At 35.3% G+C, this 18,473-nt stretch overlaps 1 protein-coding gene across 1 annotated transcript in view; it reads left to right on the top strand.

Moving 5' to 3' along the window:
* LOC150087626 (sterol O-acyltransferase 1-like) overlaps nt 1-18,473 on the top strand; it is a 115,023-nt gene that overhangs the window by 43,186 nt on the left and 53,364 nt on the right. Inside the window, exons 4-6 of the mRNA XM_090369833.1 lie at nt 4,196-4,258; nt 9,180-9,287; nt 14,103-14,254. Coding sequence (XP_090225959.1) covers nt 4,196-4,258; nt 9,180-9,287; nt 14,103-14,254 — 323 coding nt within the window. The remainder of the gene's footprint in view (nt 1-4,195; nt 4,259-9,179; nt 9,288-14,102; nt 14,255-18,473) is intronic.

The raw sequence follows: 18,473 nt of genomic DNA, 5'->3' as shown, positions 1-18,473 counted from the left end.
CAGCCCTAAATGAGGTAATGCCAAGAATTAAAAAGAACGTAGAGAAAATAAAAACAACTTTCATAGCAGGAACAACTCAAAGTTTAAAAAAATCCATTAGATCAAGACACAAAGAATTGGAAGAGATGGAACGGCTGTCATCTGTTTGGGTAGAAGATCAAATAAAGAACAATTTTGCTTACGATAGAAGCAAAAGCATTATCAATATTTTATTACGTAATAGTCATAATAAAATAGTTACGTATTTTATTACGATTATTTATTGTGTTTGGTAATGTTTTGGTTACAAATGTGTGTTCAGTCTTGGGTGATCGGCACCTAACCCTATTTTTCCCATAAGGCCTGTTATTTATATTGCATGATTTTGCATTGCACGAAGGTTTCTAGGAACACAACTATTGTGCTATATAAGGACTGACTACTGAGAAGTATTAATACATATTGAGAAGTCGCAATAGTCAGCTGTTTTCTTTGTGTCTGTAGCCACTGAGCAAATTAAAGCGTATCCCAGACATGGTAGGTAGTAGGGTTCGTTTTTATCTCAGATGAAGTTTGAGTAGCAAGGGCTTTACACCTACAGTACTGAAAAAGTAATTTTAACAACAGGTTTTTAGCTTTTTTGTACACAAAAAATAAATGTATTTAAAAATTTCCATGACCCCTTTAATTTATCCCGCGACCCTGCTGGGGGTCGCACCCCACAGTTTGCACACCACTGACTTAGGGTGGTAGAAAACAAAAAAGATCTAGGAGTAATTGTGCAGTCAGATATAAAGTTTTCTGAGCAATGCAGACAGGCTGCCAGAGCAGGTCATGGGGTCTTGTCAATGATATACAGGAATTTTGCTAGTATGGAAAAGGAAGTGATTATCCATTTTTATAAGGCAATGGTCAGGCCTTGTCTTGAGTACTGCGTTCAAGTTTGGTGGCCTCATTTTAGGGTGGATGTAGAATTGCTTGAGCGTGTACAGAGAAGGGAAACAAGATTGGTGAGGAGAATGAAGGGGTCCTTTTATCAAGAAAGGCTTAAGTTCTGCAAATTGCAGTGGCTGGAGACTAGACACCTGCAAAGTGATCTGATTGAGGTGTATAAGGCCTTGAATGGGGTAAGCATGCTAAATTCTAATGGGATTCTTCTGCTTGCTCAGATTACGAACCTGAGGGGGCATAAATTCAAATTGAGGAAAGACAGTTGTAGAATAGATGTGCAGAAATTTTCCTTTAGTCAGCAGGTAATTGATATCTGGAAAAAACTTCCATTTGTTGTGGAAGTTGATAGCTTAAATAAATTCAAGGGGGAACTGAACAAACTTTTAGAGGTTAATGGATGTTTTAAATTGTTTTTTTTTTCTTTTTTTTTTTTTTTTTTGGCTACATGAGCTCATATGCTTGTTTTCTTACATCACATGCCTCTACTACTGCTACATATTTTAATGAGTAGTACCAGGTACCAAACTTTTTCAATTCTGATGGTACAAGTATTAAAAAAGGTTGAGAACCACTGGATTAGAGGTTTGGTATTTATAATTTAGCAATGCATGTATTATCATCATCATCATCATCATCAGCCATTTTCAATCCACTGCAGGATGAAGGCCTCTCCAGCAACTTTCCAGTTCCTTCTGTTTTGAGCACTGGACATCCATTTACTACCCACAAACTCATGAATTTCATCTATCCATCTCCGCCTTTGTCTTCCAGGTTTTCTTCTAGCTCCTCTTGGATACCATTCTGTTATTTTCTTAGTCCATCTGTCATCATGTCTTCGAGCTATGTGTCCTGCCCAAGACCATTTTAGTTCTTTAGTTTTGATAAGAATGTCCTTTACTTGAGTTTGTTGCCTAATCCATGTGTTTCTCTTCTTATCTAACAGTCTGATTCCCAATATGATTCGTTCCATTCTTCGCTGTGTAGTTCTCAGCTTCTCTTCCATTCTTTTGGTGAGTGCCCAAGTTTCACTTCCATAAGTCATGGTGGGGAGTATACATTGGTTCATTATTTTACGTTTCAGACAAACTGGAATATTGCTCTTCAGTATGTGACTATATTTCCTGAATGCTATCCATCCAAAATTTATTCTTCTCTTGACTTCCAGCCATTTATCATTATTACAGCTAATAACTTGTCCCAGATAAGTATATGACTCCACCTTTTCAATTACTGCTCCTTCAATCATTATTTCCCTTTCTGTGGCATACTTGTTCATCATTACTTTTGTTTTAGCCATATTCATCTTTAGTCCAAAATCCTTACTAGCTGTGCATAACTGATTAAGATTTTCCTCTAATTCTTTGGGATCATGGCTTATGACCACAATGTCATCTGCAAATCGTAAATGGTTTAGGTACTCTCCATTCACATTGACTCCTTTCTGCGACCAGTCTAATCTTCTGAAAGCTTCCTCAAGGGCAGCAGTAAACAGCTTCGGAGATATTGTGTCTCCTTGTCAAACTCCTTTCTCAATTTTAAATTTCCTACTGTCTTTGTCTAGTCTAATAAAGGATGTAGCACTCTCGTATATTTTCTTCAAAATCATAATATATGGGGTATCAATGGCTTGTCTTTCCAGTGCCCGAAACATTGCCTTATGCTGTATGGAGTCAAATGCCTTTTCATAATCCACAAATGCCAGGCATAATGGTGTTTTATATTCATTTGCTTTCTCCATTAGCTGTGATATTACATGAAGGTGATCCATAGTTGAGAATCCTGTCCTAAAGCCAGCTTGCTCTTTCGGTTGATTCTCATCAAGTATTCTTTCTAATCTGTTAGTAATGACCCTTGTGAACAACTTGTAGATATGGGATAACAAGCTAATTGGTCTATAATTTCCAATTTCTGATTTATCTCCTTTCTTATGCAGCAAAACTATGATTGCATTATTCCACTGCTTAGGCGTCACACCTTTTCTAATGCACTTTGTGAAGAGCCTTGCCAGTTTTTGTGTTATGTCTCTTCCTCCCAATTTTAACAACTCTACAGTAACTTCATCTTCCCCCGGGGCTTTCTGATTCTTCATTTTCTTCAATGCATGTTCTACCTCATCAGGAAGAATATTGGGTATGTCGTATGTGTTGCTACTTTGCAATCCATCTTCCCCACTGCTGGCATCATTTCCCTGCTCCTTGTATAATTCTCTATAGTAGTCTTCTGCTATTTGAATTATGCCTTCTCTGCTGTTTACAAGTACACCATCGCTATTCTTCAGTTTCAGTATCATTTGTCTTTCTGTATTACTGCTCATGGCTGCTGATTTAAATCCTTTGTTTTCCCTTAATGCTTGTTCTACTTTTCTTGTGTTAAATCTTCTTATGTCCTCTCTGAGTCTCTTTCTAATGGCTTTGCATAACTCAGTATACTCAATTTTCTCCCTATCAGTGTTTTTCTTGCTTTTCATTTGTCGTCTTCGGTTCATCATGACAAGTGTTTCTTGACTAATTTTTTCTTCTTTGGATTTCTTTTTCCCTATAGGTTTCTTTGGCTTTATCACTTTCAAAAAGTTGTAATATTCCTCGTCGATATCTTGGTCCTCAGCAGTCTGCAGAAGCTCATACTTGTTCTTAAGTTCCAGTACATACTGCTTTTTCTCCTCTTCTGTTATCTCAAAGACCTTTGTATTATTTACTCGAGTCAGTTTTTTCCTTTCCTTTCCTACATCTATATCAAGTGTACATCTTACCATTCTGTGATCACTTCCAACATTTACCTTATTCAGGACGGTAACATCATTCACAATATATCTTCTGTTAGTGAGGATGAAGTCGATTTCATTAGTAGTTAATCCATTTGGACTCTTCCATGTCCACTTTCTGTTCACCCTTTTCTTGAAAAAAGTGTTCATTACTGACAGTCCTTGAGATTCTGCAAATTCCACAAGTCTTTCACCTCTTTCATTTCTTTCACCAATTCCAAAATTTCCTATAGTTCCCCTTTCTGCACTGTTTTGTCTTTTTCCAACCTTAGCATTGAAGTCTCCCATAATAATAGTGTAGTGGGTTTTCTGCTCATCTAGAAGACTCTCAAAAACTGGCAAGGCTCTTCACAAAGTGCATTAGAAAAGGTGTGATGCCTAAGCAGTGGAATAATGCAATCATAGTTTTGCTGCATAAGAAAGGAGATAAATCAGAAATTGGAAATTATAGACCAATGCATGTATTATACAGGATTTTAAATGCCTTTTTACTTTGAATTTCAGATCTACAAAGTCACTTGCAGAACTACCACTGAAAGAATTTGCACAGAGAAATTCTGCTTTGACGTAAGTATTTCAATATAAAAAGTTAATTGGCTTGATTTTTAAAATTTTTTTTTTTTTTTTTTTATTGAACTTTAGTTAATTTTATAATGGAGTTGTAATATCATTTTACTTATCCTCAGGTTTGGTGTTTAATGGTGCATTGGCAACAAGGCCATAATGTGCCAAGTCAACTTATCCTCAGGATGCAATATATATACAGTAAATCCCCGCTATTCATGGGGGTTACGTTCCTGAGAAATGCCGCGAATACCAAAAATGTGAATACTGAGTTATGGCTCCCATAGTAATAAAGAGGTTCCGTTCTAAAGTATGAAATATATAAGAAAAACTAGTCTAAAATTTTGTCTTCATAATATGACTATGTACATAGACAGTACATAGTGAAATGCAAGCATATGGCATCGAAATGAAAATAAGAAACAATTTAATATTAAATGTAATATTTATTAGAAATTTCAAACCAATCTTTCAAACTAGCGCCTTTGCTAGCAAAAAAACGTATCCCGCCAGTGCTATCACCAGTTTCGCTAAAGTGTTGTTGAAGGAGTTTTGCCTTTTCACGAATGATGAGTGAACTTAACGGAATTTTATTTTGAGTTCGGTCTTCTATCCACAGATTTAAAGCTTTTTTCCATTTTTTTCTAATTTAACATCACGAGTTACAGAGCAAATTTTTGAAGCAATTAGCGCATTTTCACGGACACTACGGTGGATTTTTTCTTCCGATTTTTTGATTGATCGTACCATTGACTCATTGATTTTATAATGTTTTGCCACTGAGGAGACACTTTCACCATTAGAAATTTTGTCTAATAACTCAATTTTATTCGCTAATGTCATCACCTTCTTTGATCTTTTCACATTTCCCTTGTTATTCGTAGCCATATTTTTGTATGGGTTAGAAAGAACTTGTCTACGATAAAGTCACTTTCTTTCATTAACACACTTGAAAAAGTCTGTTTTAAATTGCAAAATGGTAGATTTATCACTTTTGTAAGCATATCAATTTATAAATTTATTCAATTTATAAGCATATAAATTAAAAGCAAATGACGAAACCTTCCATGACAAGTGCATAACACATACCGAACAAGGATTAGCGAGAAACATCCACGCTCGCGATTTTGTCACCCCTCTCCCCCCACCCACTGAGTGCTTTTTTGACCGGGAAAGATAGTTTTAGCCACTCCCACGTTTTTTTATGGCGGAAAATGTTCACGGCGCTTTAAAATTCACATTTTTTTAGGTTTCATTTTATATTAAATCAGCGATCGTGAATACGCGAAACCGCGAATACAGATACCGCGAATAGCGGGGGTTTACTGTATATCTCAGGGTAAATCTTTGCACTAAATAGGTAATAATAATAATATATAATATTGTGAAAGGTGAGAGCAACCTCACATCAGCTGTTCTAATTTTCAGAATGGCACTTTTATGTTATTCTGACAGTTCTTGTCATATTGTAATTTCAAAAATATTCTGTGAAATCTCATTTTGTGAATTAAAATATATATTTAGCATTGTAATGTTTAATCCTTTCAGCTATATTTAAATACTGTGAAATCAAAATAACAAAAATCCTGTGAAATTATTTTTACAATAATTTCACAGGATTTGGAGGAATTATGAAATAAGACTTCCTCTCTTATTTTGTAGTTAATGTGATACTCTTGATGCTCTCAACAGAATGAACTTTGCTTTTTCTCAGCTTGGTATTGTACCTTGAAGCAAATGCCATTACCAAAGGCTATCTGCCATTTGTTTCATTTTGAAAGGGCCAAAATAATATTCACTATCTTATGATTTAAAAGTTTCTTCATATTGAATAATTTCATTATATTTCTGTCAGCTCCAGGTCATTGTCACCTTCTGTCTGAGGGACTTGTAAGTCTCCAAACAGGCTGTTATAGCAGTTTTTAATCTTTTAAATAAATGGTATCTTTATTTAAAAGCAAATTATATCACCTTTTGGTGATACTGTTTGCTTAAAAGTAGTTTAATGCCAAGATGACTTTTTGGAAGGGACAAAGTTCACTCTGCTGCATCCATTGAGAATACTGCATGCACTACTTAGTTTAAATCCTGATGCCAATGAAAAAAACAAGAGAGGATAAGCTGCCTTCTCTATCCCTCTGGCTGTCATAATTTTGAAAAGGCCAAAATAGCATTGGTAATTTTATAATTTCAAAGTTCAAACTTAGAGTAAATTTTTAATCATGTAAATTCTTTGTCTTTTAAGTTTTGAGTTTAATATAAGTCTTGTGCATTGGATTTTAAAGAATTATTTACATTAACAAGCTTTGTTCTTTGGGACTTAAATTTCACATTTCTGTCAGTTTTCATAAAAAAATTGCATGTGCTTATAATTGTGTCTAGTCATTAGAAAGTTTTTTTTTTTTTTTTTTAAATGATATTCAATAAATCAAGGTTTTTATAGAAGTGCTGTTTAATTAAGTAATACTTTTGCTGTGAATTATGTAATATATTGTATTCTGAAGCATCTGATCTTTGTTTAAAGAATTTTTTATGAGAAAGATTATAGTATTGTATAAGTTAAGAAATAAAAATAAATTTATATTAGTAAAATTGAGGACTATTTTGTCTTATGTATTTGGTGGCCAGTAGAATTTCAACTACTATAAGTAATACTATGGTCTTAATATTCTGGATAAAACAAGTCCTTAATGATGATTCACCTTAAGAAGTACTACTGAAAAATAACATAATTTTTTTTATTTTTTTTATTTTTTATTTCTTTAACATACAAGACCCTGTTGAAATCCTGAAAATGTTTGGTGGTTGTGATATTCTAATTGGCTTGTAATTAATCTTGAGTATTAAGACTATAGCATTACTACGGCAATTGAATCCTGTTGGCTAACAAATATGTAGGATAAGATGGTGTCTAGTTTTGCTAATTTATTTCATATGCCATATAGCTTTTGTTATAAGTTAAAACTAAACTTAATGCTGGAATAAATTACTAACACTCTTTTAATTTTAATGTATAATCTTAGATAATTTACATTAACCAAATTAACCATAAAATAATTTTTTGTAGTTGGCGCATGTTAAGAAGATACTATTTCTAAAGCTGTGTCAACAGTGTGAATTATTCACGGTAACAGTAATAATGTTAAGCTAGTTCTTCATTAGCAACATCAGTGAGTGAATTATTTTGTGAGTGAAAAGTTTTGTGAAAATTATTGAAATATTGTGCTCAGAGAATAGCTAAACCACTTCACTATTCTTATATGCACAGTGATAATTCAGAAAAAGGCAAAATTTAAGAATTCAAAGCAAAGAGAAGGGAAGCTTTTATGAAAATTAGAAAGGTTTGAACTTTGAGGATGATTAGAAAGAGTTAAGAATTTTAGCAATTTACATGACATAAAAATGATTAGTGGGTGCAAATATTAATTGGGAAGTTATAAAAAACCATGCAACTGTTTTCTGAAGAAAATCATTGAAAAGGGTCATTACATGCTGAAGAAAGTGTTGATGAAAATGTATTATAAATAGATATCAGAAAGAACCTTCATGCTGAAGAGAAAATCCATTAGAGGTGGAAGTTGCTGAATAACCATCTTTCTCTTCTAGTGATAATGCAGAGAGAAAACTTTCACACTTAAGTCTTTTTTTTTTTTTTTTATTGTTATTCTGAGCTGTGATGAACTCTCAGGCAAGAGTTCATCACAGATCTTGCCTTTGGAATCTTGCAGAGATTCCAAAGGCAAGATCTCTGTAATGTATGTTGGATGAAATGTGAGGATGTATAACATTAAATTATGTGAAAAATAACACTGATCTCATGAGTAGTTGATTAATTAGTTTATATAAATATCCTCCTGCAATCTTATAATACAATATTATAAGATTGCAGAAGGATATTTCAATGCAGTAGCTGAAATCAATAAAACTCATACACTTTACTGTTTGATTTTCAATCATGTGAATAATTATGAAGACCCAGGCCAAGTATTTAGCGCCAAGACCTTGACCCATGTTCATCTTAGAGACATACCATTATCCAAAGGTTTCTTTGTAATTTGTTAATATGTTTTTAAATTATATAGCATCAACTAAACAGGTGAATCCATTATAAATTTAAAAATTTGAGACACTGCTAGGACAGCTGTTTGAAGCTACTGGGTTCTCATCAGCTGGTAGGTGGCCTCTATTAGTAAACATATTGAACTGTGAATAATGCATTTTGTCAAAGTGAAAAGCCAAGTGATATATGGAAGTAAAACTTCCATTTAAACACATAACTATAATTTGTGCCCTTAACTCTGAACTGGGATGTATTTTCCTTATGTTTGCTCTATAAGGAGGTGCATTTATCCCTCAGCAATTCCTTTACTACAGGAATTTCAGTGCAACAGTTTAAATCAAATAAAAGTAGTATGCTTTACTGCATTCGATTTTTGATCATGGGAATCATTTTGTTCCCGCTGAGGAGTGAGACTGAATACTTGGTGCTAAGACATGGGGTCACATTCAACTTAGAGATAAATACCATTATTTGTTCTTCCTAAGTTGCTGTCTTTTTGACTTGTATAATGTCACCTGAACAGGTAAATTATACATCTAAAAATTGCAGCTACTGCCAAGACAGCTGTTTCAAATCTACTGGCTTCTCTCAGCTGGCCTCAACCTTTAGTGGAAACAGTGATCCATGTTCAACATGTAATGCAGTCAAGAATATAAGTTTTGATTTCAAATTACTTACTGTATTGAATTATCCCAATGCAATCCTATAATGTTATTAGATGAAGGAAATCAGTGTTTTCTTCATCTGACATCTAATCACCAAAAAATTTAATGATTAGATGTTAATTTTAGCCATTATTATACTTCATTATTATGATTATTCATTTAGTAATTGGATGTCTCTAGTCTTTGTTTATCTTTTAAGGGATTTATGGAATGTTCCTCATTTGCAGTCAGTCTACAATATTGGGGTAGCATTTTTGGTGTTGCTGCTTCTTAATACAGCAGTTTTCTATGTGTTTGACAGAGAAACGTAAGTATTCATATCATTCATGACTGAATAGTTTAATCATTAATTAACATGTAACACTATTGATAAATTATACTGGATCATGAACCACATTTTGGCTATGGGAGTGACCTGTACATTGTGATGTGAGTGTTAAGCAACAGGATTGTCTTATAAGTTAGTGCAATAGCATAATTTCTCTACACTGTAAACCAACCAAAGTTGTGCAATGTCATCTTTTCATAACACCTTGTATTATGAATTCCCTTCACAACAAATTGCCTATCTCATTATACCTCGAATAAGTAATGTTTCCCCCAGTAGAGAAGATGGGGTGCTCTTACGAAGAACGGCTTAAGTTTTGCAAATTACAGTGTCTGGAGACTAGGCACCTGCAAGGTGGTCTGATTGAGGTGTATAAAGGCTTGAATGGTTTGAGCATGCTCAGTGCTGATGGGATTCTTCCTCTTGCTCAGGATAATCACCTGAGAGGGCACAAATTCAAATTGAGGAAAGACAGTTGTAGGATAGATGTGCAGAAGTTTGCCTTTAGCCAGCGGGTGGTTGATTGCTGGAACAAACTTCCATCTGTCATCGTAGAAGTTGATAGCTTAAACAGATTCAAGGCAGAACTGGGAAAACATTTAGAGCAAGTGAATGGGTGAAATGAGAAAGGGTGTGTGTGTGTGTGTGTGTGTGTGTGTGTTTTGGCTGATGCTATATAAGCTTGCTTTCTTGCATCATGTGCCCTTGCTAATGCTATTTTACTTATTCTCAGTGAGTACCACCACAACCCAGATGGCCGTTTCATGGTTATTCCCATCATAGGTGAGTGTACCCTGAGGTAACCTAATGGTATGACAGATGACAACCCAGCTGTGAATTAATTTCACAATATGAGAGATGCCCAGTATAGTTTGTTATATATAGGATTTAGGACTAAAACTCCTCAGACTGCAAGAAGAGTTTATATTAATTAGTGCAATAGCATCATTTCTATACACAATAAACCAACCTATTGCTTGATCAGGGTATCCTCTGTGACAGAGGGTGCCCTGATCAAGCAAACAAACCTCAATTTTAATAAAAGAAATGCTCATGCCAGAATTGAAATAATATTTTTGAAATGCTAACCTATCAATAAAAATTCACCTCCTCAAAAATTCCTGAAGGTATACATACTTTCTCCTCAAAATATCATTTTACAGAGAGCTATTCAATGTCTACATGGTTTTAAGGTTTCCTAAATATTTGCTATGTTCTTAAGAGGAGCAGTAAAAGAGGTAAGCAAATCTTTAGCCATAATTATGAGCACTTCCTTGGATTCAGGAGAGTTCCCAAAGGATGGAGATGTGTCAATGTCTCCCTAATTCACAAACTTTTTTTGCCACTTTTCAAAAAAATTTTATAAGACAAATGGATAAAATTCCATAACAAAATTCTATTGATAAATGCAAGATAAGGTAGTAGTAATCTCAGATTAATGTACCAACTGTGTGATACCCAAACTGAATGTAGTAGAGAATGAAAAAGACCTGGATAACTGTGCATTCAGGCACAGAGTCTGAGCAGTGCAGACAAGCTGCTAGGACAGCCCATGGGTTTTTATCAATTATATACAGGAATTTTGTCAGCAGGCATAAGGAGATAATGATTTCACTGTGCAGAGAATAGCAGTCAGATTAGTAAGGGGACCAAAAAATGTGCTCTTACAAAGAAAAACTTTTGTTCTGCAAATTTCAGCTTCTGAAAACCAGATACTTGTTTGCAGATCTAATTGAGGTGTGTTTAAAGCTCTAAATGCATTAGCATTAGGAAAGGTACATGATGAAAGAAATCAAGCGTATATAGCATCAGCCAAAAAAAAACCCTACTTATTTCACTCATCCACTCGCTCCAAATGTTTCTCAAGTTCTGCCTTGAATCTGTTTAAGCTATCAGCTTCTACAATGACAGATGGAAGTTTGTTCCAGCAATCAACCACCCGCTGGCTAAAGGCAAACTTCTGCACATTTATCCTACAACTGTCTTTCCTCAATTTGAATTTATGCCCCTTCAGGTGATTATTCTGAGGAAGAGGAAGAATCCCATCAGCACTGAGCATGTCAAACCATTCAAGCTTTTATACATTTCAATCATATCACCTTGCAGGTGCCTAGTCTCCAGACACTATAATTTGCAAAACTTAAGCCTTTCTTCATAAGAGCACCCCTTTGTTCCATTCACTAATCTTGTTGCCCTTCTCTGTACTCGTTCCAGCATCTCTACATCCTTCTTGAAATGAGGCCTCCAGACCAAGATACCAAGCACAACAGGGTGACTATCCTACAGGTGTTCAGGATTGTGATTTTCTGGAATACCATGTAGATGTTTGCTGGAAGATCGATTGCTGCTAGTCTGTTATGTAGGGTCTTTGGCACCATACCAGTCGTTACTTGTTTCATACGCCACATCTCTTTGATCTCCTGTCTTAGGTTCATGTATTTTGTGCTTTTTCTGCAGGTTTCCAGTGTTGGGTTACTGCCTTGTCAATCAGACAGGTAGCTTTTTCCTTCTTGTCCACAATGGTTATGTCTGGTTTGTTGTGTAGGATTGTCTTATCCGTTATTATGGTGTGATCCCAATACAGCTTGTGGGTTGGGGTCTCTAGTACTGCTTGAAGTTCGTACTTGTAGTATGGTACACTTTCTTTGATCAACTGGTATTTCCTTGCTAGCTTCTGATGTATTATCCTGGCTACCTGGTCGTGTCTATGAGTGTACTCAGTCTCGGTGATCACCTTGCATCCCGCAGTGATGTGTCGGATCATTTCTGAGGCCAGGTGGCATCGTCAATATGTGTCATTGTTCACTCTGGGCTTCTTGGTGATGTTTTTCTATAGTTTCTGGTGTTGATTATCTATGCTTGGATGCTGAGCATGAATCCTCCAGTCTTGGGGAAGAGTGTCTCACTCGCGAGCCATGCATTGGAGGCAGTTTTGTGCGTGTGATCTTGATCGTTATCATTGTAGTGTCTGCCCTGGAGTATCTTTCTTTGTCCATCTTTCTAGCTTTGTTTGTGCCTCCTGGTTGGGAGGGGACTCCTCACTTAGATTGAGTGGGATATACCGCTTGTCTCTCTTCCTTATGGCCTGGTGGAGCTGCTGTGTGTTTCTAGAAGTAATCCTTAAGGTTAGCAATCGCTGTTTTCTGCTGCTGGTTGAGGTCTATCAGGCCCCTTCCTCCTCCTTTCCAAGCAATCATCAGTCTCTCCACTGCTGACTTCGGATGGTGTTGGCACCTCTTGGTCAGCACTGTCCTTGTCTTTCTCATATCCTCCAGCTCCATGTTAGTCCAATCTGTGACCCCAAAGGAGTATGTCAGCAGTGGGACTGCATAGGTGTTTATGGCTTTAAATGTTTTTCCTCCATTCAGCAGGCTTCTGAGTCTCTGATGGTATTTTTCGGTCAGGTTATAACAAAATAATTTAACTCCCTGTTAAATTATTTCTTACTTTCTCACTTTTAATCCTTCTACCCTGAAGTCGTCTTTCTCAAGCTTGCGGTTCCTTCTCATTTCAGGTTTTCTGCTGCTGGTCTCTCATTTCTCTTCCATTAATCCACAGTACATGGCATTGTAGCTGGCCTCCAGTGTTGCGCCATTGCTGTTGAGGTAATGTGATATCAGGTGTGCCGATTGAGGTAGTCTGTGACTCTCCACAAGGTTCTATTCGGCCTCTGCTTCGGTATCATGTGAGTCTTCTTGGGATCCATTCCTTTGAATTCTGTTAGGGCCTTCTTCCACTCATCTTCTATTCTGGATATCATGACCTTGTCTTGTTCCACTTTTGCTGCTGCTGTGGGTTGTATGTCTTCTTGCTCTTCCTCCTCTGGTTTCGTATTGACCATATTCTTTGTCCTTTGCAGCAGATTGCTCACATCCTGCTTGATTTTTTCCAATATTGCAGGCACTATCAGGTTCTTCGTGATGATGGTCCTTCTCTGGTCTGCTATTCACTGTTCGGTGACCTGAATTATATATCATTATATATATATATATATCATTTCATGGTATGCTTGCATGATGTATTCATTTCTATGCTCCACTTCATGCTTTGCCGTTTTCTTCCTTCCTGGGTGGTCACTAGCACAGTTGCATAGGAAGCACTTCCAGGTGGTGGGGCTGGATAGTCTTGTCCTTCTCTTGTGACTCTTGGTAGCCATATGGGGAACAGTGGCACTTGCTCCACTATCTTCCTCGGGGGACTTTCTCTGACTTTTCAAACCGACCCCTCTGCCTAAGGCCTGAACGCAAGTGGCTTTATCCTGTGCCACACTCGATGCAGTATGATAATTATTTCTCTGTGACATCATCCTTCTATGGAGGTGGACCTGTTTAGCTTCAGCATATGTCCAGTGGTCATTCTTGGGAGTGACACCAGATGGTGCCACAATCTGTCAGCCGTCACTTCGACCTTGGGTAGGTAGGTCCACTGGATCAACTGTCACAAATGTTTATTTTATTTATTGATTGTTGTTAATTAAATTTTTTTATTGTTATTAATTAATTATTATTATTTTTTATTATTCTAATTTATTACTCTTATTACACCGGTCTCCCTGAGTGATTGAGCCGTGTTCGCTTTTGCCGAGGAGGGACTCAAACTCGGGTCCATCAGACTGGTAGTTCAGTGTTGTAACCACTGGACCATCACCCCCAATAATAATAATAATATTATTATTATTGGGGGTGATAGTAGTAATAATAATATTATTATTATTACTACCACCACCTAGTTGTATTGTTTGTAATCTTATGAATATTTCCCAATTAGTTATGTAAAGATTTATATATTTCATAGAATGAAGAAAGACATTGATGTATTGCTCTGGGCATCTGGTCAATTCCATGTTGTAGTGTTTGTATGGATGATCATTATGCTTTCTACTACAACAGTGATGTATCCAGTATTTTGTTACTGGGCCCAGAATAGGCATTTATCTCACAAACCAGGTAAGTGTCTTTTGGGTAGAGTATAGCAGTTTTCTTTTTGTTTTCTTCTTATTTTAAAGTGCATCAGAATGTCAAAATAAATATATTTCCATTTAATTTCAATGTGGCTGAGGCACAAAAAGTTAGATATGTGCCAATAAAGTTCTTGCTTTATGAGTTCCCAGGTTTACGAGTTTTTTTTCCCAAGTATCAAGTATCAACAAAATTGAAAATATGAACATTAATTGCAAAAAATGAATGTTAAACATTCATAAATACCACATTCCAAACCATGTGCATAGCTATACAATACAGTGTACCCTGCTTTACGATATTAATCAGTTCCAGAGACACCATCACATCATTAAAATATCATAATGTGAACCCAATAACACATCTTTTTTGGTAATTCGCTTCAAGATCTAGGAAGTTGAAATTTTTTGCTGTATAACTAAGCTATTTATTATTAAATAGCTTAGTTATTATTAAGGTCATTATTAAGATCACAAGCGTGACCTTAAGGCCATATAAAAGGTTGTGAGCATGGTGTGTAAATTGTATTAATTACCAATTCAAATCATTAAAATGCACTACACTTTCATTGTTAGCATATGTTCCGTTATAAGAATCAATTTTAAACGCCTTTGTGATATTTTTCTAAAGCACATTTCTGGAGGTCACAACCATAAAACAATAAAAACAATTTGCACTTCTGGTCTATTGGGCTTTTCTGTTACTGCAAAAAATTATAAACGGGTAGTAAACTCAATGTTATTGCATTTGTGAAAATGCCAATAGCTGGAATTGTGTGGTTTTTTTTACTTTATTATGGTGAAATGTGTTTTCCCTTTATTGAAATCTTCAATCATATAAAAAACATAAATAAATTTTCAGACTCTTCTCTTCATTACTTTTAATTTTAAGCATCATAAACTTGCTACTCCACGTGAATCGTGTTAGTTGCAATTCGTGTGTGCCATTAAAAAATGCTTATCCTTGCAATCGTGAAATTTATAATTAAAAGAGAAGATTATCTTGGAAACAAATGCCTCTTGAAACATTTCTGAAGACGACTCCTTGGGCAACAAACCAACGAGTGTCAAGCCAATAATGAGTGATCAACAAGTTTGCATTTAGTCGATAATGATGAAGAATAAACATTCTTTAACATTTGTAAGTCGTAAATAATTTCTCTATTATTATAATTTGCTTGATTTTCAGGCTGCATTTTCATTTCTTTTGAAAAATCAATCATTGTTTGAACATAAACTAATTAGCTAACTAATTTCATTGTTGAGAACGTAACCCCTATTTTTAACCTTACGTCCATGGGAAATAAATTCCTTCTTTACGAGTTTTCACTTTACGAGTGAATTAACTCGTAAAGTCGAGAACTACCTGTATTTACTTTGAGGCTTGTTGGTGAGGAAAAGATAAATAGTTTTGGATGGATAGTAGGATTATATAGTATAGCCAAACCTATGAAATCTGCAAGCCTGGAATTGATTCGTGCATGATCTTAGAACTTGTATTTTTGGTGATCATATTATATTGTATTATACAATAACAAAAAAAAAAAAAAAAAAAAAAGGTGTGTTGAACAATATATATATTTCCTGTAATGGAAACATATATTGCACAGTACCATAGTGAAAAATAATTCCCCCTTCCAAAATATTCTGTGTATGGTTGATGAACCAATGAACAGAAGTTTTGAAGTCTCACTGTAGAATTTTAACAATGCAACATTTCCACAAATAGATAATGATTCTCTTACAGCTTATTAAAATATTAATTTTAAAAATATCAAAACATATTAATAACGTTTTTAATATTTAATGCTTATTAATATTTAAATATTATTAAACTTATAACTAAGGAAACTTACATAAATTAGTGCTCATTTCTTAAAAGAAGTAATTTTTTTCTTCATTCTGTTTCAACCAGGATTTTTCTCATAAATTCAACAGTGTTGCTGCTCTTCAACCTATTGGCTGGATTGTCTTATTGTGTCATTAAGAAATGGCAAAGATTTCATTGCCATCTTCTTCCTCCCTTTGCAGCATCGTTGACCACTCTTTCCACCTCCATCAATAATTTAGATATGGTGTTGGCCTCAGTTACTTCCTGAACAACTTCTGAAAGAACATTTAATGTTTGGTATAAATTTTGCCAGTTATTTACCCAATCTGAATTGCAGTCATTTCCACTCTCACACCCTTTGGTGTCTTGTGGCACAATACTGGCTTTGCAAAAACAGTTTGCAACAGTACTTGATGTCCTCCATGCTTGCAATTAATATTTCAGTAGCCACCTTCCAAATTAATATTTCAGTAGCCGCCTTCCAAATTAATATTTCTGTAGCCACCAAAATATTTATCTTTAAGTTACTACCCACCAAAATTGCCAATGTTTGCTGCACTAGTCATGGCCTTTGCAGCATGAATTATTCCCTGCTTCAAAGGTGGCAAAATAGACATGCAGTTAGGTGGAAGAACATAACCTTAATGTGCTCAGTGTGTCCTGGCACAGCCTCCTTGTGTATCAAACAGTGGTTAATTTAAAACAGAAGATTTCTCTCTCTCTCTCTTTTTTTGCCATTTCAATGCCAAAATCCAGCCTTGAAAAATATCACCTTTATATTGTAGTGATATTCACAATACAGAATGCATATTTTTGAACACTTGGGGAATTTGTACTTCCTAATAACCAATGGTTTTAGTTTGTTCATGTCAGTTGAACTTGCACTTAACAGCCCAGTAAGCCTTTCTTTGGAATTTTTTCCAACTTGCATCTTTTGCCCTCGAATACAAGTGTCTTATTAGACATTAACTTTTGAAACAATGCTGTTTCATCAACATTATAGACGTCTTCCAGGATTACTGCTGAGTAACAACCCTCTCTCCAATGCAGAATTTTTGCTTCCTTTCTCTGCCATAAATTGATTTATGGCAGACGCTATAGCATTTTGAAATCTCTGCAGCCAACCAATACTAACCTTAAGTTCAGTTAGGCCAAATTAAGTAGACAAAGGATCATTATTGCTCGCACAATAAGAGAACATGCACTGCAGTGTTCTTAGATCTTGTTCCCAAAAATCACTTATACATTACTTTGTCAACTTCTTCATTGTCTACAATATGTATTTTTGTGTTCCTCTGTGATCCAGCTGCATCAGAATGTTTTTCTCAATTTTCTCTCTACCTTTGAGAAAAGTACAGAATTTCGATGGACTGATTCTATACTTTTAGAAACTTCATTTTTTTCATTCCTCCGTCTTTTCATTTCTCTGTCTCTTTTCTGATTTTTATTTCCATCCAAGGAAAACTGCTTGCACTTCTTTTTCTTCTCCATAACACAAAAACAAGTACCAATTTACCATCAACTAACTTAAATGAATGATAACAAATATGCATCACGATACATAGATTAGAACTGCTCTGAAAGAACTTTATTTCTCCCACTGTTTGTGAACAGCACACCTTTCACAGTCAATCAGATTGCTTTCTCAAGAGATAGTGCACATAATTGAAACCAATGCAACTGTCAGATTATATGATGTGCATTTCTTCAACAGCACAAAACTGTAAACAAACATAATTTTAATAACTCTGACATTTCATCTGTCACTTTCACAAAATATTGCTTATTAAGGATTTTTCTTTTAAGTTTGCAAATAATATAAAGTAATAGTAATAATATTGACAATGTAGTGCACAGAAGCCACAGGAATTTGCGTAGTGGCCAAAAGAAAAAAAAAAAAAAGTAGATAAGAAAAAACAATCTAGTCTAAACCTCCTCCCCTGTGATTTTGAATTTACGGGCCTAGTTCTTTATAACAGTGAAAATTCCACTTTAAATTATTTTATTAGCCCCTCTCAGAACCATACAGATCTCAATCATACCTTGCATTTTGTTACATTAAATGCAAGGTTAGCTGCTACTTTTCTGACCATTTTTGAAGTCCCTTCAAGTTATTCTGAAGGAGAGGTGCTTGCCACTGATCATTAATGACTCTACCAGTCTTTACATTAGCAGCAAATTTTGACATCATGCTTTCTATCCCTTCGTCAATGTTGTTTATGAAAATCAGAAACAACAGTGGTCATAGAATAAATCCTTGGTGGGGGGACTGCACTCTTGATGTTACATCAATCTGAAGAATATCCATTATTCACAACCCACTGCCCTGCAGCCACTCAGCAATCCATCTTGGGCTTTCCAGTAATCCCAACATGTT

This window comes from Mastigoproctus giganteus, chromosome 3, assembly GCF_048544385.1.
Source record: "Mastigoproctus giganteus isolate SK-2022 chromosome 3, ASM4854438v1, whole genome shotgun sequence".
In the NCBI taxonomy this organism is placed as follows: domain Eukaryota; kingdom Metazoa; phylum Arthropoda; class Arachnida; order Uropygi; family Thelyphonidae; genus Mastigoproctus; species Mastigoproctus giganteus.
This window is presented reverse-complemented; position numbering and strand designations above follow the sequence as displayed.